Raw genomic sequence first — 25,430 nt, 5'->3', positions numbered from 1 at the left:
AATCTTTAAACTTTCAAGGGTTAAAATAGTCCGTTACCTCAAAAGCATGCTTGTTTAAAATGGTAGAAACTAGAGATCTGGGACTACATAAAAACATAGACTATTTCAGATTTTAAAATTTAAATTGTAATGAAAAAAATATAAATCGATATTATATCTATAAAAACCAATAATATGCATATACACTTTCTAGAAATATTACCTCGATCTGGTTCAAAACGTAAATATAAAAAAAAATATATAAACTAGCGCCATCTTTAGAAAGTAATACAAACTAAAACGAATCGATAAAAGAATTTGTAGTCATTTCTGACCTCAGAGCTTATAATGCTTATGCATAGCTTTCAGAGATGGCACTGTTTTATGCACATAATTATTTTAAAATAGTATAATTTCATAAATATTTTCTGTAATTTTTACTTTTAAATATTAAAACAAAAAATATTTTGCTTGGTTAATATGAGTATATATACTCATATATTTATCAAATTAATATTATGAAATTCAAATTATTAATTTGAAAAGGGTCTATTTTTAACATTATTTATTTTATGAAGAAGAAGCTGCAAAATATAGTGACATATCACTAGGTTCTTTTAAGAAAAAAATCTTATAGCGTTCATTACTATATTACTGTCGATATAGGTATACTGTAATCACAATAAAAAGGTAATTTACAAATATTTTGCCGAAAAGGCTAAAAAAGATTTCTATCCTGAATTTTTTCTTGTATACATTGTATATTGTACTAGCGGACGCGCGCAGCTTCGCTTGCTTATTTAGGGGTGAATTCTAATAAGCCACGAAACATTTTTCCATACAAACTTTCAATCCCTTATTTGCACCCTTATGGGGTGAATTCTAAAAAACGATGAAACACGTGTTCAATTAAATACTTTTAAAAATCTAAATTTCAAATTTTATAAAAATCGGTGCCCATTTAATTTTTTTTCCATACAAACTTTCATCCCCTATTTGACCCCTTTAAGGTAATTTTTTTTCAAAATCCCTTCTTAGTAGATGTCCAGATTACGAAAGTAAACATCTGTCCAAATTTTACGTTTCTACCATCAGCGGTTACGGCTGTGCGTGCGTCTTACCTCAGTCAGTGAGGACAAGTCCTTTTATATATATAGATTACATAACATATGTTAATCTTGTTTTCGTTTGTAAAAAAAAATTTTTTTGCCCTATCGCAGACCGCAGTCCACTAATGAACGTAGGCCTTCCTCATAGGCCACCAACCACAGAGTCTTTAAGAATTCGTTTTAAGAACGATTTCATTGTGTGTATCAAGGACACAAACATAGGCTGTTGACAGAAAAAATGTCAAACAAATATTAAAAACTAAACTAACACGAACCTGGTCTGCGGGATGCCGTATTTGATACCAACACCGACTCTTGGTAACGCCTTGATCACTTTCTTCACCGTGGCCTGGTCAGGGAACGCGAAGAATATGGACGCTGAAAATAATAAACGAAGCATTCAATTTTCGACAAAATTGTATGTTGAAACCAGGAAACTGGCGCCGTGTTTATCTAGCTAAGAGAGTTCGGAAACGAAAATAATTCTTTCCCCCTAGTGAAAATCGAATGCAAAACCGTGGTATTTACAGTCAGACGTAGTGCCGATGCGCCACGACGGCATCTAATACTTTTTTAAACATTAAATAAGTAACTTACTGCGGCTGGCTAGGAACATTTCGATGGCGATGCTCTGTAGCAGATAGCGGCGCGAGAAGATCGCTCGGATCTCGCTGAAGTACCATTTTCCGTGGAGGTGTTCACAATACTTCAACACCTGAAATAACAAAAAATATATATTCTACTTTTGTCTCATAAACAACAGTGTAACTACAAATTAAAAAATAATAATAATTAATATAAAAATTAGTTATAAAGTTGCAAGATTTGAACCTCTAGGAATTCCAAGCGTTTTAACCACTAAGATGTATTAATGGGGAGCGGAGTATTAACATTAGGTTCCCTCTGACAACTCTGCTGTGTATAAACTGAAGCTAGGTAGGTAGGTACATATTATTAAAACTACGTCGAAATATATATTATTTAGATAAATCTTTTAAATAAGTATATATGTAACTTTTTATACACCCTCTTAAACACAAAGTTGCTTAAGTAGTAAGAACCAATATGTACTGGTGGTAGTAAAACAACCATATAAATGTTTAGTACTCTAAGCTTACTAATTCTATTTGTGGTTGAATCGACATTTTAAATAGAAAACACGACTTAATGTTTCATCGTAAAACGAGCTAATTGGTATATCTATGTTGATACATTCATAATTCATATTCTTTTTCTATGTAAAATTCAAACATAGAATCATTTACGTATGTTTGTTTAATTTCTTAAAGGTTCGGTTTGGTTCTTTATTTATGGCGCTTCGAGCGTTGACAGTTGAGCACTATTCACTTCGCCAATGTCACGTTGTATGGAGAACACACAAAGGAGATTGTACGGTAAAAAAGAGATTATATTACACAATAGGAGAATGCATGTCAAAAAGAGTCCAGTTAAAGTTCTTAAAGGTTTTATATACCCTTTAGCAAAACACTAATGAACAAAATATTAAATGTCATAATATTACACTTCGAATTACTCAAACAACACGCACCCAAATATTACAAAATTGCTTAAGCACCTATATTTAATCAACAGCTTAGATATAAACATAAAAATTTCCTTCACAAACTTATACCTACCTAATGGAGAATCAAATAAATTCTAAAATAACTTCATTCGTGTAACGGATCGTAAATGAAAGGACGTCGTAAAATCTTCGTTAGCACTCAATTTATTTGTATAGATATATGTATATGGCGCTTGTAAAGTACTACGGGATGACCTAATTGGAATAGTTTATTCATTTTTTGTGTAAATTTTAATGTCTTAATGTCGTGTTATATTTTTACGGTTCCATATCTCAATAAATAAAAAAAGAAACTGAAGAGTGAGGAGTATGTGGAAAAAGGGGCACATTACTCGGTTATGGTACAGTGGAAATATGAGTTCCAATTCCTATCGGTTGAATGATTATGAATAATATTTAAGATTGATTTTCTCAGTTTTCCCTGCATAAAACGGCAATGAGTTCACCTTTTTTAATCTGCCACCTAAAAACATCACAGATACTCGTTACAAATATTTTCTTGTTTTTTAATTGGTCTAATTCAATTATTACTTTCACTAAGTAATAGTTCAGTTTTCAATATTCAATTGAATAACACATTATAACCATATTCGTGATAAAACACCATTAATTATCCCCTAATCGTTGCAAACAAAATCTCTAATAACAATATACAATAGCACGTAGGGTGAGCTGTTTGTATACGTATTAGTTCCCCAGAGGGAGGGATGCTGAGTGCACGAGATGATAGGACCTACTAAGATTAGTTCGAAATTACATTGCAAATATGTAGTTTTTTTTTATAAGTACAATGAGTGTCATGTTTAATTATAATTCAAAATGTTAATTAAATTTTCCTTTATTACGTTTATTAATATTTATTCTCAGCTGTATGGTATTACAACTCTATAGTAAATTTTCAACTTAATTTCGACTTTACATACTTTAAGTATTTATATAGCAACATAATAGCGTTATTGTTGGAATTTCCAATTAAGCGGAAAATGGGGAACGGAGTATCTTAAAACTAGATTCGCTCTGCCTACCCAGCTGCCTGAGGGATACGGCGGGACCCTGAAAAAAATATATATTATATATGAAAACGCAAAACAACAGCAAACAAAAGAGCAATTCCCAATGTTGTCTGTAATAAAGTACGTATCAACATCCACTGTGGCAGAGGGTACGATAGGGCACGTCCGATTCAATTGTAATGTAATTTGTCACACACCCTCCAGAGTACAGGGTCCCGCCGGCAACGGGCCGCCACCCTCTGACTCTTTAATGTAGAATAATAAAATAACAGGTACGGATTTGGGGAGACACTATAGCTTATAATATTCTGTAGTTTCGAAATTTAATAAACACAAAAGATTAGATAAAATACAAGTAATTCATTATAACATGAAATTATTAGATAAGTCTAAAATTTACAAATTTTCATATAAATATTCATATATCTACCGAGTATCTAATTAAGAGTCTCCAGTCTACTTTTCCTTGTAGTTTAAAGAAATCTACTCAATTAAAATATTTAAATTGAGAATCTAAAAAAATAAATAAACGTTAAATACTCGATAAATCATTTAAATTACCCTATTAGGAAAAAATAAGCTTGTAGCAGCATCGGCCACGTTGTTCCATCATTAGTTCACACATTAGTGCCATCTCGTCTAATGGTGCTGTGTCACGCGAATACCATGGTCGATGTGAGATTGTGGGAACTTACACGTGTTCTAAATTCAAAATTACTCTTAACCAAATTTAGATATGGGTAGGATGAGTGGGAGTATTAGGTACTATAACAATTGCTAGTGGTCGTCCGTAACTTAATTTCTATGAATTACAAAACGTAAAAGCTCGATTTTTCAGGCTGCCTTAGGAATTTCAATTTATTTACAATTATATTAAGATCCTTATATATTTAAAAGTATTATTAATATTACAATATTTACAGACTATGCCTAAGAAAGGCCGATTTCAGTTTCCGCCACCAACATAGAATGCGATAAATAGCAATATTTGAAAAAGAAAGTGACCTTATATCATTCACTAAGGATTTAAGAAAGGAGAAACATTTTGTAAGAAAAACTTATTAAAACAGATAAAACATAAATTAGAATATCTGCTTTTGCAGTTGCTGCTGTCCAATAAACACAAAGGCTTATTTTATTACCTTTAATTTTTTAGCAGAATTTTATAATGTTAAAAGTAAGCCAACATATTTCTAAAAAGTAATTGTCGATTTGCGAACAGGCAAAATAAATTTAATTAGTTTAAAAATTGATTCGAATTAGCAATTGGTATATTAAAAAACTGATCTTTATTTTATTACTTTGCAATAAAGTTGTTTTAATGTCGACACTAATTTATTGACATTGTTTGAAGGTAGATACATAATGTAATACTTTTCAATGGTTATTAGGTATACCTATAAGAATAGTTGGAATATTTGTTCAATGCTTAGAAAATATCTAGACTGATGTGCAATTTATAATAATTCTTTACTTTACTTTCAAATACAATTCTTAAAATATTTCTATTCAACATTAATTATTAATAATTTGATATAAACTAAGAGTACCTTTACATAGTTTTAATCGTAAGTCTAAACGACTCTAAAATAGGTAAATTTGTGTATATTACACAAAGAAACTTGTAGAACTCTCATTGATAAATAAAAGTTTTTTTACCTACCTATAACAGTGTGGGAAAAGTAGTAAGAGATATAAAGAAATTCTAGTATGTATAATTCTTAATATGCAAATAAAATAAATAATTGGTTCTATAAATAATATAACATAATAGTTTATTTAAAACAGTACACAAATCAATAAATGTGACAGGTCCCTTATATATAACGTGAGAGAGTACATTATATATTCAAGTCCACATTCAGTATGCGTAGAGCCACGCGAGGTAGTTTCACATAAATTGTCACATAGTCTGCCCGTTTCGAGGAGATCAGAGATTAGCGTGAATTATCTGTCGTGTGAGGAATACTGTGGAGAAGCCCACGATTCAATTTATTTACTCTATTTCTGTTTTCGCACGAGCAGTTCGTGTTTTGCATAACTACTAGCTGTTTTATTTTAATTGAGCCAGAACTTGATTTGGTCTTTCTTTGACTTCCATTGAATCATATTAATAAACCCATGGTCATAAAATAATTCTTATTATGTTTTAAAAATTTTAGCAGTAGGTACCTACTGATAGACAACTTTAATTGCTCGACTAATAAAGTTTAAAATAAATTAAAAAAAGTAACACGAGGTAGCCGTTAAAGTGTAAATAAAGTTTAAAGATTTAATTTATAAGGACATGGAGTACCTACTTTTAATCAATTTCACCACTAGGTACTACTTCAAAGCATAACCCGATTTCAATATTGAACCTTTAATGGAGCCTGATGCGTCCACTTGATGGAGTAGGCACCTAAAATCTCTTTGAACTAAATTAATGTTTAGTATTCAACATTACTCAGGGAAGCCAAATGCAGCTGCAGAGTAGAGACGCAACAACTTAATTAATTATAAAGATATTTCTTTTTCTCTCTGTATCCCACATATCAGGGTAGGCAGAGGGAACTTGGGAACCTAGTGTTAGACATCCTATTCCTATTCAGACATACCCGTTTCCCACTTTCCGTTTCGGTCCGATTTCCCTAGTTACCAGGGCGAATAATTACCTATCGATACAACAAATATTGTTTATATTTATTTTTATTCATACGTATATTTTAAGATTTCATTACACATAGATGTGAAATATACCAGCAGTAACGACACGAATCCCTTATAAGCTATCCAGTTACAAAATATATCATAGGAATAATAAAGATTTTTTTTAAATATTGATAAAGTAAATATATAGATAGAATTATCTATTTGTTCTGTTTTCCAATATAAAAAAAATCTAAGCTTTTAAATAGATGTATTTTACCAACTTATACAATAAATCCATGACAAATATTTCACCGCCGCTATATGCAAAACTTTCATCAAAAACGAATTGTGATAACACAATATTATCAACGTTGGGCGGTCATGTGTACCAGGCGCGCAGAGCCAGCGAGGCGATTGTATCAGTGTCGTAAATATGCCGCGACAAGTGCCCCCATTAGCTCGAGCGGCGAAAAAACGCAACACCTCTATACCGTTGACAAAAAAACAATATTTTTTTATTATATTTATCTAATTAAAGACGTTGTTATTAAGATGCAAGATAAAATTAATAAAATTCAAAATAATTTTATTTTTACTTTGCATAAAAATATAATAGATATTGCTTGAAGATTATTTGAAGCAGTAATTGCACAAAAACCGTAAAAAATAAGATTTTTATAAAAATAAGTGATTATGGCTTCATAACCAAGACACCGTTAATATTGGAATCCGTATCTCTTTGTAAATTATCATTATTTTAAGTGGATTGCACTTTTATTGTGTTAAGTTTTGTCATTTTATATTTCAAACAATTGATATTGGAAATGATAGTAGAGAACATTTACATTTTTGAAAATAACAACTTAATTCGATGCATGAGTTATCCCGTTTATAAGTAATCTTCTTAATTAGTAGAGTGGGGATCGAACCCACAACCAGTCGCGTTTACAGTAACAGTTTGAGCGGCACGACTGGCCTCTGAATAAATATAATGTTGTAAATAATTACTTTGCAAGTGAAACAAATATAAATTTTAATTTCCATGCTATCGCTACATTCAATAATGGTTATAGGAAATGTAAATGAGTAGACATTGTTAACAGACGGAGCGATGCTATAACACATTATACCACGACTCTCATATAAAAGTCCTTTTCTATTCACAGCTAATTAAATTTTAAAATCATTAACTCGGTGAAGCTTTTCATTAATATAATTGGCAATTTATTTGTGTTAGAACATAATTTATGGGCCATTTTTGTTTCTAAAGATATTTTTAAGGAATAACGAGCTTAAGTTGAATATCTCTGTATCTTGATGGTTGTTGACTTTCCATGTTCTGTTTTTTTTTAATTGTCGCCATAATGTTATTTTTATCTTGTTTATTTTATTTTTTGTTACAGGTGATGGTCGTATTAGGCTTTTTCATATTATTCTATTATTGACTTAATTAGTGTCGTTAAGGTAATTGTTCAATTGTAGGATCGATATGGTCAACACGCAATATCTCGAAAATTGGCCGAAATGTGAATTTTGAATAATGAAGCGTAATTCCAAACATAAATCCATATGTTTAATTAAAAATCTTCTCCAGATAATAACTTCTACAATATTTCGCCACTATTTCATGTTAATCTTGAGCATCTCGTGGGATCATCAGCTCCGCATCGCTTCCACGAACCCGCTGGGACTTACATATCCTGTTGTCGTGCATTGTCTCTAGGAACGAACGGTACGGTGCCGGTGTGGGAATGTAACGTTATTTAAGTTTACGGTAGACATCGTATATATGTACGGATATACTAAAGGTCGAGAGACCTTTATATTTGTTTGAAAATATGTTAAAAAAATTAAACAAGTTTAAATTAACAATATTTTCAAGTAAATATCTATACTAGTTGGAAGCATTGATAGTAACGCACATGTTCATGTACAAGTTTTTACATATAGGGTAAACCCCGGATAGTTGCCTCGGACGGATACATGCCTCAGTTTCAAATGCTCTATGTTAGACGTGTTGCCAGTGTTTCTTTTTGATCATAATAAGAAGCGTCCCCCGCGTAGGACTCGGTGCCGCATCAGCTGTCGAAGTAGGTGCACGAGTTTTGTCCGTGTGAGTAAAAATCTTCCGCGACGATACTTTGACGAGCGTCAGAATTATATTGGCAAGTAATCTCCGTTAAATATAATTATAACTAATTGCGGTTTTAGTAAAATAATTATTTCTTTGATTGCATTAGAGTTTAAATTGCACTGTAATAAACGTTTTGTTGTTAAATATGTTTTATTTATTTTGTAAATAAAAAGGGCAAGTATCCGTATCAAAAAGGATAGTTGCCTTACTGTCTTTTGCGGATTGTTGCCCTGGGGCAACTATCCGTAACTACACATTTTAACGAGCAAACAGGTTTTTTTCTTAGTTATTTTTTTCATTTGGTTTTACCTTTTTTCTTGGTGTTATTTTTATTGGGCTTTACTATAGTTTATCTTAAATAAAATAAATTCTCAACAGCAAAATGCCTCGCAAGTATAAACGAAAGCCAGGCGTGGTGCCGCGCCACATCAGCTGGACAGATGATAGCTTAGCACTTGCGTTCGAAGATCTAAATAAAAAACAAAAAAGTATCAACGAAATATCCCGGATTTATGGCATATCCTCTCGGGCCTTAAAAAATTCAAAATAGCAATATCAATTAGCAAATTCAAAAAAATGAAATACCAACAAAGAAGTTAAAGTTGATAATTATTGTGTAGAATGTTTTGAAAATTATAATTTTACTAAATCAAAATCAGATTGGATACAATGTGAGATGTGTCGAATGTGGTTGCATGAAACTTGTACAACATTCAAAAACCATTGCATGAGATGTGGCAAATTGAAAACCTTGGCTTCTGGTAATAATCAATACTAATGCCAAAGTTATTCCCATAATTATTTTTTATATTTAAGATAAATACTAATATTTAATTATTTTTTTAAATAAAAAAATTACATGTTCAAATTTAAAATTTTAAAACCTTAGTACTTTTAAGTGTTGTTTGGGTAATAATTATAAAGGATCTCAGTAAGTAATTAGAACTGAATACTTATTTAATAGATGCTATGCCAAAGTTAATTCTTATTTTTTTTGTTGTTCTACCTTTAAAATAAATAGTAATATTTTATTTTTATTTTTATACTTAATTACCATTTTGGAGTCTATTTTGTTGTAATTTTATAATTATATTGACTTTGATTAATACTTAATGAAAGATTGTGTTCAATAACAAAAAGTGATTACTTAAATTAATATAAGTTCGTTTTTATTTGAAAAAAAAAATAGACAGGCAAGTATCCCCCGAACCATTTTTAACGTTAGGCTAGTATCCGCCATAGTAGGCAACTATCCCCTTTTTTAGAGGCCACGTAAAACAGGCTGTACTCAAAATTAATAATATTTATATTTGAAAAAATTGGCTAAGTTAGAAGATTAATATACTATGTTTAAGAACACACATTGAATAGGTAATGTAGTGGTATACATTTCTAACAAAAGAGCTTTTTCAAAAAGTGTGGCAACTATCCGGGTTTTACCCTACATGAACATATATACCTAATATCTTCTAGTAGCACATTGCACATTTCCAAATAATCGATAAAAGCGAAAAAAAAAGTTAAAGTGACATCTACAGTTGAGCCATATACAGCTGAGCTTGAGCTTTGGTTCAATACGGCCACAATTCATCGTACGTAGTATACCTATATCTATATTAAGCAATTTTTATGTAAATCGAGCGACACGAGGGCGTCTGAAAAAATTCAGCTCCGAAAATACACAAGAGATGCGATGACAGGGAATTTATGAACCATTCCGAGTGACAAACTGCGGGATGCAGGATCTTGACGTTACCACGGTCTCGAGTTTCACTTTCGAGTTTTGAATGAGATGTGATAATATTATGAGGAGTTGTCAAGACCATTCTAGGTCAACAACAGCTATAGATGATTGGAAAAATAAAAAAATAACTACGTTTATTATAGGTTTTACCTTAAATACCTAAGTATACATTTTTTACAACACTATACATAGAAAATATTACTTTCTTATATATGAATTAGTTAATGAGCTATTTTTTATTAATAATTATTATATTTATTTATATTTTAACACAATTTAAAAATATATAAATCACTATAATACCCATAGTACTTCCTCTAGCACTAGATGCAGTGGGTTCGATTCCCGAGCGACGGTGATGTACGAGTATTTAATTAGGACTTCCTTTGACGGCCACCGTGGCGACGCAACGCTTACTTGGAATTAGTTTAAACGCGATCTAATTATTGCTTGTTTTCTTTAGGCGACGTATGAAGTCTTTATTTTTATTATTATTAGTATGAGAAGGGACGTCTGTGTATTGATCGTGATTGTGGATTTTTTTCGTTTGGCATATCTTTTAAGTATGTAATAACTGAAATCTTAAAATATTTTGTTTCTTTATTAAGACTAACGTTATTATACGTTTTATAATTAAAAAATTATAAAGTTTTTATTTACAAAACACATATTATATTTCTTTTTGAAATTATCAATATAATATAGGTAGGTATAGTGTTATATTTTAAAATATGTTTTAACTTTTAGAAACTAAACTAACTAAAAAATACTTTTAGAAACGTATAAAGATTTTAAAAGTAACTCTGACCACCAAGGTTATCTAAACAAATACCTATTATATTTTAATAAATTGACGCTGTCAACATCTCATAGTGAATATTGGAAAGATTTAGTATTTTTCATATTATATTAATTTTCTTCCTTTTATAGAATACAAGTATGAAAGTATGTTATTAAAGTTCAAACATTTTATTTCAATTTTGCTCTTTATTTTTAAAGTCAAAGCAACTGAACTCGGGAGCAATAGCTAGTAAAGTAGCATCAAATTAAAACGACTAAGCCAAAGCCACCAGCCAGCTCAGGGGTGGGACACACTCATAAAGTCACACTTTACAACCGTCGCCTTGTCGTGTAAGGATTAACTAGGATCAATAGTTTCCTACGTTTAGTCTTAAGTAAAATATTCTTCACATAAGTAATGACTACATAAATTTCTTTGAAATATTCACTTGACGCTATATCTACCGCACTTAGTCGAGGAGTTTGCGGGAACCTGGGAACATAGTTTTAAGAGAATTCATTCTTGTTAAGACACTTCCGTTCCCCACTTTCCACTGAATCTGGAGGCACTGCGTATTGAGTAGCGGAATTCAACGCCACGCTTTGCCTCGCTACCAGAGCGAGGAAAATTAAAATATTAAATATTTAATTTCTCCGAATGGGAATCGAACCCACAACCGTCGCGGTTGCCGATTTAATGTTCTGTTAGGTTCTCATGACATTTTCTGACTCTACACTATGATTGTTGGTATAAATTTCTTTCATGAAAAATAATAAAAAAACAGCTTCACGCCCGCGTAGCAGGTTAAGGAGAGGAGTTACCTTGTTAAAGCACTCCTTTCCCCACTTTCCATCCAATTTGCATTGATCAGACTACAGTTATACTACTACAGTTGTCTATCAGAGCGAGCAAAATATAAATAATTGGAACACTATCAATGTCCATGGTAGAAATAGTATCCATAGCCATCGCGTTTACAATCAGACTGTATACCACTGCGCATCTCTATCAAATAAGATAAGAAATATAAAAGTAAACCAAAAGTAACCTACAAACTGATACAAAACACCCATTAGTGGTATTATCACATGAGCGAGGCGTCAATAAGGTGTAAATAAGCAATAGTTGTGGGCCGTGGCGTGGGTACAAGCGTTAAAGATAAGGCAGGCTTGTTCTGTACGGTTTACGGCTCTACGATTAGTTGCATACTTACATTGTAGAGATAGCGGCCGCTACCGGCTTCAAATCTAATGTGCTGTTACAATTTAATTGTTTTTTTAGTAGTTTTCGATTTATTTATATCCTAACATTTATAGTTTAAAAATTGACACATAATACTAGTAATTTCCCATTTTTTATCAAACACCATTTTACAATCTTTTATACATTTTTTTTTGAATCGGTTGCGTATTAAGTAACTAATATTTTCAAGGGGGCTGAAAGTTAAGTAAGGAGTGTTGGTAATAAGGCAAAAATAATATTATTGTTGGAATCATCAAATCGTAATGACGATTGAAATATACACATATGTTAATTCACACAAATAGATACTTATAACATAGTTATTAACCCACCGATCGGAACATCTTCAATAGCTACATAAGAAGCATACTTACCAAACAAAAATTTTATAACTTTAATTTTATCAAAAGTCCTTTTTAATTTAAAGAATTATTTTCTTTACTCTACCGTATTAAACATAACCAAAATAAAGACATTACACGCAGCTCGACCGTCACAAGCTATTATACTTGACATTAATAAAATTTCAACCAAATTTTGTTCCACTTAATAAAATATAAGGACAATATTTTGAGAACTGGAAATAATTAGAAAACGGCGCTTCAAAAGAGTCGACTTAATATTGAAATTGATTTAACTTAAAACACATGTTCGCATTTCGTTGGTATTCTACACGTGGATTGGATTAGACGTGGCGCCATCGAGCTTCCGGATTTCAGAGAAAATTTACTTTAATTTGACGAAAAATACATACAAGAGAATATATAATATAAATTAATAGCTTCACGTTGCATACCGCATATAGCGGAGCAGGCAGAGGGTACTTGGCGTTAAGACTAATTTTCGAAACATTGCTTGTTGAGTGACAGAGCTAATTCTGAGACAAATTTATTTATTATCGAAATATTTCAAAAATCTTATTCAATCATAAAAAAAACAAACACTAAAAAGTCAAATCCTTTTATAATTACGGTTGGGGTTCGCTGACATTTTGTCACGTTTTCTTATTAAAAAGAAACATTAATTGTGCACCTTGCAGCACATATTCAATTAAAATCGTTCAACTGCATATTTTTTCGTTCAATAAGTCTTTATAACTATATCGGGTCGCATTGTTCCATTTAAATTTGTTTCGTTTTAATGCACAAAAGGCCCGCTAATAATGCAAGCAAAAAATTTTAAACAAAGACGTGTACCTTATCTGGAATCTTTATAATAATTACACCGGACAGGACGACTCAATCGTCGCGAACCGTGGAGCTGGTTAAAAAAGCATCTGCGCTGCATTTACAAACACTATTAAAATATTTTCATACTAAAAAATATACAAAATACAGCTCAGAATTGCATAAACATATTTCTACGTTCGACGTGTTGTTATTTTTGAATCCAATTACTGTACGGCACACTGAAATAATTTTGCATTGCAAGAAAAATAATTACCGAAAAAAGTATCTTGTCGCGCAACCCTAATATCCACGTATACAAGATAGATCTTATTTATAACTTGTGTAAGGCTAACTTTCGCCTACATTAGTGTTATGGACATGCGCCCTTAATGCCAGAGGCGTTTTTAAGCAGTAGGCGGGTCTGTATCCCCTCCCCTGGCTGCGGAGGGTGGCGCGCTGTCAGTCGCTCGGCGGCAGTGGGGGATGACAGATGTTCGTCCGGGCCCATCTTTCATACTACACGATAGCAAATTCAATACACCATAAATATCATCGCGTACTCCTTTTACAACGCACTCAGTCATTCCGTTGGTACATTCGTTGATGGAATTCATCTTTTTCGCCGTTTTTGTGACGTACTAACAGTTTAGTTTTATTAATAATCACCTCACGTTGTGTTTCTGTATACGCATCATAAATTAGATTTAAGAGTCATATGTTTAATAGACGTGATTTTAATAGTTCTGGATGGCACTGCGTTTTAATGACCGTCGCGTCGCCACACGATTGTGTAGAGTTTGTGAAATTATATTAACTTGGTCGTTGGAAATATATTTTAATACTTTTCCAACTGGTATTAACTTTTACCAATTTACAAATATCGCAATAATAGTTCTATTATTTTTTGTAGATATTATATCTGCGTTAAGATGTTTTGTTTCTATTTCTTAAACGATGAAAAGATTAATTTCTTTGGCTCTATATCACTCTACTGTACCTATACCTTCGTACCTTGTAATTTTGAAATTTCATGACCATAATGGCGTAAGTAAGTCAAAGTTAAAGTAATTATAAAAAAGTTGAAAGAGAGTAGGTACGTTAAAAAGTACCTCCTACAAAAATATACAACACAGAAAGGAATCCTAATAAATAAATAAATATATCTAAAAAACAAAACTTAATAGCTCATTATTCATTTTAATATTCCTAATTTAATCATTCCTTGTTTTTGTTACAATAAATAAAAACCACCCTTATCAATAAAGGAAGTCAAAGGGTAGGCTTCGTTCGGACGTCCGGCGGAAGTAGGCGTGTCTTTATCGCCGCCATTTTGAGCGAGCATGCGCCGTCGGCTTTATTATAATTGATGGGAAGTATGGAAGCTGTATATTTTTATGCGTAGGTAAATAGCTTTGGGTCGAGAAAAATATTATGAAAAATAAAATATGGATCCCGTTTAGGAAAGTTTATAGAGCACTTTTCATATAAGACTGAAAATATAGATAGATTAAAATAAGATGATAAATTTAAATACTTAATAATGTTTAAAAATGTTATTACAATTTAGTTTATTAAATAATATGAAAAAATAATAATAATATAAAATATTAAATTCACAGTTCGTATTAGATAAATAAAAAAGAAACAAATAAAAAAAACGAACAATTTGTAGTCGTAAAAATGTAACCAACGGAAGATAAAAGTACTTTTATAGACTTCTCGATGTCGATTTGAGCTTGTTTTGCATATCTTTTTATGGCATTTAATAACATACTATAAAATTTTCACGAAATAACCTTTTATTTAAGACTAGTATACCTAATGCTAATTTGGTATACAAGAATTTCGTTTTACGCAGCAGTTTTATGTTTCAATTTTTAGCCTCACTTAACGTCTTATTCATTGACCAAAATTGTTTTATACTAAGATCTTGTAGGGCATACAATAATTGCTTTAGTGATATTGACATTTTTCATAGTAGTTTGATGCAGTTTTCATGTAAGATCATTGACAAAATTCAAAATTCTGTAAATCCTAACCTAATGTAAACCTTAACCTTTCATTCGTAAAAATCTTTGTTTTTTTTTTTTTTTTTTCTCTTTAGACAGTAAATTTAATTTTTAATTGTTAATTAGCAACATATTCACTCCATGTTTTATGTATAAGTGGAAACTTTATTGGCAGTTGGAATATGGATATGTATTATACTAAAAAGTACTGTAAAATGCTGTTTGTTTCCCAACTTAAAATAAATAAATAAATAAAATAAATAATACGTAAATTTCTTAGAAAAATCGTAAATTTGTTATTTCCTATTTTTTAAGAGCATATTAAGAAAAAAAACGTATATAACAGGACGGTTTGCAAAAGTCGGGTTCGCGTCCTGCTACGTAAATTTTTTTATACGTTTCTAAATATTTTCCTAACAGTATAGGTAATAGTTAAGATTTTTGTACTCCCATAATTGACTTCCACTGTAATTAGTTTTCAATTTGTGGCCAATCATTAAAAAACTTCATTTTTGGTTGTAATCAATTTTCGACCAAATCAACAACTACCTACCTACATCACACCTCACAAGCATTGCTAACTGAATGACATCCCGAACAAGCACTGACGGCATCAAATAAAAACATAGGCATGAGCTTATGTTAAAAATACATATATTATACATAAAATATTAACATTTTAATGGTTTTTTTTAAATATATTTTTTTCCAATTATCTAAACTAGAGCTACAAAGTGCTACAAAGTCTAAATCTGGTAGCATTCCCCATTCTCCAGGTACCCGCGTCCCGCATGAATCGCGCGGACGTCGCGTAAATCAAGCGTCTTAGAGCCATCCATCACGACGCGCGGCACTATCAATCCCGACCGAAATAATCATTCCAGTACGGAAGGGGACTCACGGTTATGCTTATACTTGCTTGAATACTTGTTACTAATTATAAATCTATATATGTATAATGGGAGAATATAACTTTGAACCAATTTTTAAATAATTGTTGAAATTATTCAAGCTTATGCAAGTTTATGTATTTTTACGTATAATTAAAATTTTAACACATAACAATAATATAAAAATCAGGCTATTATTAAAATTTTGAATCGGCAAGTTAAGTAAGTAACTAAAAATTGCCAGTAGTTTACCTAAGCCCTACAGGGCTACCATTTACCACCGGCTTGGAAGGCAGTTTCTATTGAGAAGAGCCTTCAAGAACAACAAGCACCAAGGCAACAGTTGCTCTTTTAAAATATTATTTTATAATAATAACAATCATTAGCTTACCAAGTGAGCATTAACAACATTAAATTCCTCAAATTAATTCTTGGAGGAAACGTAAGTTTTGCCTAATAATATGTTTTTAATATTGACATTAAATTGTTCAAATTTTAAGTTTGTTTAATAATTTGTCAATATTATTCTTAACACAACATGACGAATAGTTCTGTCGTAAAATCTTATACGTTTTATTTATTTCTCTATAAATATAATAAAATAAGTTTACTTGTCTACATAATTATTTTATTTAACGAAATAAGTAATATTCCTATTGTAACGAAGTTTTTATAGGTATATAAAAGTATTATTTCGTAGAATGAATGGATGTGACTCTACATTGATATTGCTTAGGAATTAGATTAGAATTGATTTGAAATGTTTATAAAAGAGAACGAAATTACACATAATTACAGATTATAGTAGAGTTTTCACTAAATTACAACAAAAGGTTAACTGTACTGTAAAATAATGTAAAATATTATTATTAATCTATAGAACTACATTTATTTAGGTATAAGAAGCATTTATCTTTTAACTGGAATATGGATATTGAAAATACCATTGTTTGTAATGGTCACACATTTTACGGCAGTTAAGGCATATTAAGGCCTTTATTAAACAAATAAGGTCTTATAAAACGCTAAAAATATAAACATTAACAATTTATTCCGTTCTTGTGTAAGCCTATAGGTAAATTTTGCATAGAAATTAGATAAGGTATTGAATTACAAAAACAAAATATGTACATAACCAAGTTTCATTACACGTGAGTCGGATGTAAATAAACTATGAAATTAATGTTTAACAGACCATTTAGAGAATCCCAGGCGTTACGATATAAACGACATAGCACATCTGTACATACATACATATCTGTCTACATATGGAAAAACTTGCGACAAATTACATATAAAAGCTCATCTGATATCACAAGTTATGACATGCGTGCCAACAGCGAATTAAATTAGCTCTTATAATTAAAAACATGATAAAAAAGCAACGCAAGACGTTGCCATTAATAGCATCGGTCTTCGGCTACCGAATTAACGAGGATCGTTCTAAGCCGATCATGTAATTACGATCACGACCTTAGCGCCGAATACCTATTGCGAAGAGGCGGGGTCTACGCTCGATCAATACTAAGCTAACGCCTCGCCAAAGAACTGTTTGTGTCTCGCTCCCACAAATGTAATTCTAAATGAGCGAGAAAGAAAAGCCTGCTCTCATTGGCCGGCATCGACATGGGCGGATACAGCCTTTTGTCGTCCGTCGAGTCGCAGCCGCTCAGTCTTAGAACGTCTGCGTGCCGTGCGCGTGCGTGCTACGCCGCCGGACCATGATAACCGGGTGAAGCCACCATGCTCGTCCCACCTGAGATGATGGCGGCTCAATCCAAGCTAGTCTACCAGATGAACAAGTACTACAACGAGCGGGTCGCGAACCGCAAGGCCCAGATCGCGAAAACCATCCACGAAGTATGCAGGATAGTGCAAGACGTGCTCAAAGAAGTGGAGCTGCAGGAGCCGCGGTTTATATCCTCTTTGACCGACTACAATGGCCGCTTCGACGGACTTGAGGTCGTCTCGCCTCACGAGTTTGAAATCATCATATACCTTAATCAAATGGGAGTTTTGAATTTCGTCGATGACGGCTCTTTACCTGGCTGTGCTGTCTTGAAGCTCAGCGATGGAAGAAAGCGTTCCATGTCCTTGTGGGTCGAGTTCATCACCGCCTCGGGCTATTTATCTGCGAGAAAAATCAGATCGCGATTCCAGACTTTGGTGGCCCAAGCCTGCGACAAGTGCTCCTACAGAGATTGTGTTAAGATGATTGCAGAAACTACTGAAGTGAAGTTGCGTATACGCGAAAGATATATAGTGCAAATAACGCCAGCTTTTAAATGTGCCGGTTTGTGGCCCAGGTCTGCGGCACACTGGCCCTTACCGACCATACCGTGGCCACATCCTAACATTGTGGCCGAAGTAAAAACTGAAGGATTTGATCTACTTTCAAAGGAATGCTTAACATTGCAAGGCAAAAATTCCGCTATGGAGGGAGACGCATGGGTGTTAAGTTTCTTTGAGGCAGAAAATCGTCTTCTTCAAGGCGGATGTCGGCGGAAATGCCTTAGTATACTAAAAACTATCAGAGATAGACACCTGGATTTGCCGGGCAACCCGGTCACGTGTTATCATATGAAAACACTACTGTTGTACGAGTGTGAGAAACATCCTAGGGAACACGAATGGGATGAAGGAGCTATCGGCGACAGAATAAATGGAATCTTCCTTCAACTGATATCCTCATTGCAGTGTCGTCGGTGTCCTCACTATTTTCTTCCACACGTCGACTTGTTTAAAGGGAAATCCCCGACTGCCATGGAGAACGCTGCAAAGCAGGTGTGGCGACTGACGAGAGAAATGCTTACCAATTCTAGGGCTTTCGAAAAGCTGTGAACTGAAGCTACTTAATAGCGAGTGCAGTGAGTGAGTTAGTGTACGCTAAGTAATCCAGTCATTTTAGTTATATCGGATTAGATGTGCGATAGTTCTTAAAAGAAGTGAGCGTTTGTTCTTTAGTTCGAGTTTTCGAATATTCCATGTGGATCGAACTGACTGTAAGTAGAAGTGTCTACCTGCTACTAATAAACTAGGTCCCATTAAATATTATTTGTGATATAATGTAAATAGCTTATTGTTGTACAATTTTAGTGATATTTATTTTGAAGAAAAAAAATTAAGAAGCGAAAATTCGTGTATTTATTTGACTGACTTTAAAAGTAGGTGTATAATCTATATTATAATGAATAAAAAAATTATGAAAACCATTCACTCTTTTTATTGTACTACTTTAGAATAAAATACGTCCGGTTTTGGCGTTGGTATGAGTCATCGAAAATCATTATCTTATCGACGACGAATTTGTATATAAATAGCAATGTTTTAAACAAACTTTCGGTTTCATCCTCTTAGTAGGTAACTGTTTTGATTAACTACGTAACACTGATTGATTAATATTATGGTAACATCATAATTGATTATTTCCGTATATTAAAAACCAATTTTCACCTGCGGCTTCGCTTGCATGTTCAAATGGTATTCCCACTATGAGTATTACAATAGTATTCCCAGTACGAGTTTGCCACAAGATACATTTTAAGTGCTCGAAGTAATTTGGACCTGATGATGAGTTAGTTACAGGACAAAGATTAACGTGATATAATACAACCTATAACCTCGTAAAATGGGTTACAAAAGAAGAATTTCTTGATTCCAACCAGTAGGCTTTAACCAATTAATTGTTTTCGGGTTTATAATATTAGTATAGATGATATAGAAACAATAAAGTAACATTACCTAATTGGCGTTTAAAAGTTTTTATAATATTTTTTTTTAAATTAACCTCATATATGCAAATTCCTCGCCACAATTTTAAATGAAAAAGGCTGTACAAACAATTGTCTATGTAAATATTAATTATTGCGTCAATTATTAGACTCCATGACGATGAATGAAAAAAAATATGTAACTTATTAATTTACAACAGATTATTTAAGTTATTAAAAATTGGATCATTTAGTTTAAAAAAAATCTTTAAAATGTTATATTTTTTTCTTTGTTAAAGATTGAATAAAAGCTTATTTACATAGTCATAATAAATAGACTAACGACATACATAAAAGGCTAATCATAGACTAATAGTTTAATTTTTTACCAAAAGTTAAAGAAAACGATTTTCCTTTCATCAAAATTACAAACTAATTTAACCCTAGTATAAGTTATTTCTTCTATAAAGTATAAACAAACCTAGACTCTCATTAAAACGAACCACAACATTGTTTAAAATAGAAATGAAAAAAGAGAAAAAAACACAAAGCACAAGCAAACGGCCTACACTGGATATCGAGTTACACGGCCGCATTTCACGTAGGCCGACCTGAGTGCCCGAGACACTGCTATAAAACGTATGTAATGAGATATCTTATTCATTAGAAACTATAAGTTACTAGCTTAAACTATTTATATGTATTTTATACTCATATTTTTACTATATTTTTTTATACTTATAACATGTAAACACATATCAATATGGAATATATTGGAAAAAAAAATAACTTGAAATAAAATTTTATCACTAGCTGGTTTTACTATACTCATACTCTATTACTATTTCGGTCATTAATATTGAATTTCTATCCATTATAAGATAATATGAACGTCTATATTGTTATTAGAATTTGTTAAGAATATATCTTACACATTTTTTATAAAATGTGATATCAAGAAGCACAAAAGCTATCATTTAATTGAAAACTCCTGTTGTAGAATTCTGTAGTTGTTTAAATAAAATGTTATATTAAATAAAGAATATAATTAAAATTTTAAGTAAATGACTATCATCAACGTTCAATAAAAGATTTTAGAGTCGAAAAGAAAATAGAGAAAATCGAGAGTAGATATGGTAGGACCTGGTAAGATTAGAAGAGTTATCAGTTACATAAAAAACGAGAGCGTTATAATTTTACTTTAAATACGTACACGATATATGTATACGTATACTTAAATAAAGTATATTTTATTTAAATATTTATTTTACAGATCATATAAGAATGTGAATTTCTATTAACTGAAATGAAATTCTAAAGCTTTTATTAAAGCTCAGTAAAGGTACAGTTAAAGCTAACACATAGGTATATTCATTCAAAGCACGCACTTCAGCAATTGTAAATTCAAAGTCAACTACTGTAGCATCGAGATGATGTCGTATCACGTAACATGATTCTGCTACCGTTCCCGTATTACCTATAACACCTTAGAGCAAAAAAGAAAAAAGTAAATAAAATAAAATAACATAATATGTATATTAAAATATATATTTTTTATTTTTAGAAACTTGGTACGTTGACCATAAAACGGTTAAATTCCATTTTATCCCGTTCTCGTACTGATTACGGTTTCGGATTTCGGAATCAGCTTAAAAGGTTTTTTATCCATAATACAATGATTGTTTAATACTACCTATATTCTCCTATTAGGTATACCTACCTACCTATGTTACTTTTAATTTTTAATCCTTTTCGTCATATTAAATGTATGTACTTATTGATGTATATACCTATATGTATAAAAATAAACAATATATGTTTTTTTTTCAAATAATATATGTTTTTTTGTAAGATATCTTTAATGCCGGTACGCCATCTAGAACAAAACTTTCAACTCTGTGTAATTCAAAGGCTGGTTAAATTTATTCCCTTAGTTATTTAAACAAGCAACCAATAACACTAACTATAACAGTCAACTCCAAAACGTAGGCGATCGTATTAAATTGTATGAAGACAACGATTCAATTATACGAGATACGATAAATATATAGTGTTGAGAAACTTATTAACGTTTAGTTTAGTTTAACTAATTATAAAAAATAGTATAATTTTATGGGTAGGTTTTGATACTTATTAGAAAATTATTGTTTTGATTACAGATAGAATATTTTAAACCTACTTATATATAGATGTGTTATATTATTTTAATTAATACAAACTATGTAAGGCTAATGAGATGATGATGATGATAAAGTAAGATGACTAAAGTATTGGGTTCATTTGATAATATGCTGAGTAAAATAAAATTGTATAAAAAAATAATCTTATAGTAAGTACCGGACAAAACCATAATGTGACATATTTTGAAGAATTATTTTAGCTGGTTTGTAAGATCTTAAATATATCTCCTGCCGTTAAAAATAATAAGTGTGCTAAGACATTTCGTCTACCAACGTCGTACCAGCCTATTTTCGCGACATTGCATGATAAGTGCGTGAACTCAACGCCGCGCTTTCTCTACCAGAGCGGGGAAGTGAAAATTCTCCTCATTCTCCCAGGTAGCAATTCTCAACATTCTTACTGCAATGAAATTTTATCGTTATACTTACGAGTACAATCTACTATAAACGAAGTCGCGAGCTACAACTAGTTTTTATATATTCCTGCTACCGAACAAACAAAAAACCAATATTTACTTTTTAAAACACTCTAATTATAAATAAAATATAGATCGAAGTAAACCCACACAGGTAGCTGCAGCACAGCGACCCGTCTCAAGGATACCGATGGAAAAATAAATAAATAAAGTATATAATTTAAATGAAACAACGCACCAAATACGCGATACAATTAAATACGTCCGCATAAAGCGTACACCAGTCATTTCAAGTTTTGATATGAGTCGTACTTATTTTATCTATAATAGAGGTAATGGAAATTATGTTAATAAAAAGACTTCAAAACAATTCTTAAAAACATGACAGACAGAGAAAAATAGGTTTATCATATATTTATATAGAAAGACGCATCAAGACAAAAAAAAATTAAGAATAGTTAGGAATAACATTGCGTCGTTGGTTGTACACCGGCCGACGGGGCACGCCGCCTACACGTCTTGTTTTTGAGCCTTGTCCTAAAATTTATGGGCAATTGAGGTAAAAACGTTATAGTAACCGATTTTTCATTATATTTATACAAAGTACACTTATTTCGACAAATATGTATGGAATGACGAAGCGCATAAACTGTATAAAGTATGTTTTTGATGCAAAATAATATTCGCTGCTTTTTTGTTTTGTTTTTCAAACGTATATAAATTTGAATGTGCGATGATGTGTCATTACACGAATGTTAAAATATAGTTGTTTGGGGACTAAATTATTGAATTTAAATATGATCTTTACACTGCGAACTTAATATATATTGTTTTGAATATTTAGCTTTGCATATTTAGCATTGCCTTATGAAAATAAAAAAACTTACACTCATATATTCCATAATCATTTACCGCTAGGGTCATGGAGGGCTACGTTGCAATTTGTTCTATTGAACGGCGGGATTCAACAACTCAGAGAGGACATATAAAACGTTTTCCCCGATTGGGGATCGAACCCACAATCGACTTGTTTGTAGCAAGGCCCTACCCTATTGTGTCGTGATTGCCTTAGATTAAGAGTTTTCATTTCTTCAATATGGATATCAAACACATAAATAACAAGTGAACTTTATCGTTATAAATGCCAAAAATGGAAGCTGGGTCCTAATGCACTACAAGAATGCAGAATTTAAAGATAAAATACAAAGATATTTTACATCGTGCATATATTCGTAGAAGATAAGAAAATAAGTTAAGAAAAACAAAAAAAAATATTTTCGAGTGCTACTATGAAAGATTTTTTAGCTTGTTTTTTGTCATCTATCGCTTAAAAACTATTGAAATTAACTTATTTAAACTTGACAGAACTGGTTTTGTTAAATGGCAGAGATAGACCTGTGTTAGAGTGTTAAGACGCTCCGTTGCTAGAAATATTGAGAAAATATAATAATAAGCTTATTCTTAAAAATATTTAATAAATGTAGGTACATAAGTACTTTTGATTTGCAATTTTTGTACACTTAAGATTAAAAAATATATATTAAACCTTTTTAAAAATGTTCAAGTATTCAAAATAATATAAAAATAATTGTTTTCAAAACATTCTCTTTTGCCAATTAATAATTTTTATAATAGTTTTTGAGTTATAAGTCTTTCTAAAATCATCAATTAGATAATAATTAATAAATAAGGAGTTATTAACTCTATCTTTTAATTCGAAATTAAATGCAAATTGCTTCTTATTTAAGATAAATTGAATTTATTCAATATTTTTTTAATGCAAATCAAATGTTTAATTAAACTATAATCCTAATTTGATCAATTTAATATATTTTGATTTCATTCATGATAAATTCCTAATAATAGTATTAAAATAAAAAAAAACTGATTTTAAATCAAGATAAAAACAAAAATTGGAAACATCAAAGATAATTAAGTAATTTTTCATTAATGTTGAAGTCAACGTGGTAGGATACCAAAATACGTTATGAGTTAAGTGTGTGTTAAGTGCAAGTCAAGTCAAAAGTCAAAGTCAAAATATCTTTATTCCATAAAAATGTTTAACATTTACTTGGACATGTCATAAAGTAGAAAAAAAAATACAAAACAAAATAACCAAAAAAAAATTTGCAATTTTGACTTGAAAAAAGCCCGTTCAAATGGTTGAGCTCATGAGAAGATACAGGCAAAGAAACTCATGGCCACTCTTTTTAAATGCCAACATTTGTTACAAATTACAATTAACAATTTTAACTTAGAAATAGAGCAACTCATTTCCAAAATCAGCGGAGCGGTGCGGAGCTTAAAACCATATTTTGTTTAATTAGCTAATTGCTATATGATTTGAGCGTTATCCAAGATATTTATGTGTATTTAATATATCTATCTATCCTTAAAAGCAATTATATAATATATTATTACTATATCAAAGATATTACTATCACGGTCCACTTAAAACAAAATTTAATGGAAGGTTTGCAGTAAAAAGCTATATTTCGCAGATAACTCTGCACCTCTAACTCAAATGCTATCTTAATTGTATTTTACTTTATACATTTAAGTGTTTTAGTTGTATTTAATATTCAATTTCATAATAAACGGTCAGTAAACACGACGACCGGCACTGCATTGCGGGTATTAAGATAAGGGAACTCACAAAGACTCATATTATTACCCAAGATGTTTTTAATAACCAATAACACTGATACCGATATATATAAAATTAACTACAAAATGGTAGTCGATGCGGCTATCTAAAAAAGCTCTTTAATGTCACACATTCTCAAGTAAATGTCTGATTCTCGTATGTCTTGATTTTATTACTATTGCTCTACTTTT

General features: G+C 31.3%; 2 protein-coding genes across 18 annotated transcripts in view; one reads left to right on the top strand and one right to left on the bottom strand.

Moving 5' to 3' along the window:
- rg (A kinase anchor protein rugose) overlaps positions 1-25,430 on the bottom strand; it is a 424,034-nt gene that overhangs the window by 57,210 nt on the left and 341,394 nt on the right. For all 17 annotated transcript variants that reach the window (XM_085196877.1, XM_085196889.1, XM_085196885.1 and 14 more), the window contains 2 exons: positions 1,686-1,803; positions 1,364-1,466 (listed from right to left, as the gene is read on the bottom strand). In XM_085196877.1, the coding sequence (XP_085053003.1) occupies positions 1,364-1,466; positions 1,686-1,803 (221 nt within the window). The remainder of the gene's footprint in view (positions 1-1,363; positions 1,467-1,685; positions 1,804-25,430) is intronic.
- Positions 17,945-19,498, top strand: LOC146532964 (protein mab-21). The gene has a single exon (XM_085196676.1). The coding sequence runs from the start codon at positions 18,030-18,032 to the stop codon at positions 19,125-19,127; it is 1,098 nt and encodes a 365-aa protein (XP_085052802.1). The 5' UTR covers positions 17,945-18,029; the 3' UTR covers positions 19,128-19,498.

Source organism: Heliconius melpomene, chromosome 13, assembly GCF_056956725.1.
Source record: "Heliconius melpomene rosina isolate 202511_hmr_F chromosome 13, ASM5695672v1, whole genome shotgun sequence".
NCBI lineage: Eukaryota > Metazoa > Arthropoda > Insecta > Lepidoptera > Nymphalidae > Heliconius > Heliconius melpomene.
Note: the sequence above shows the minus strand (reverse complement) of the source record. Positions and strands in the feature narration are given on the sequence as shown.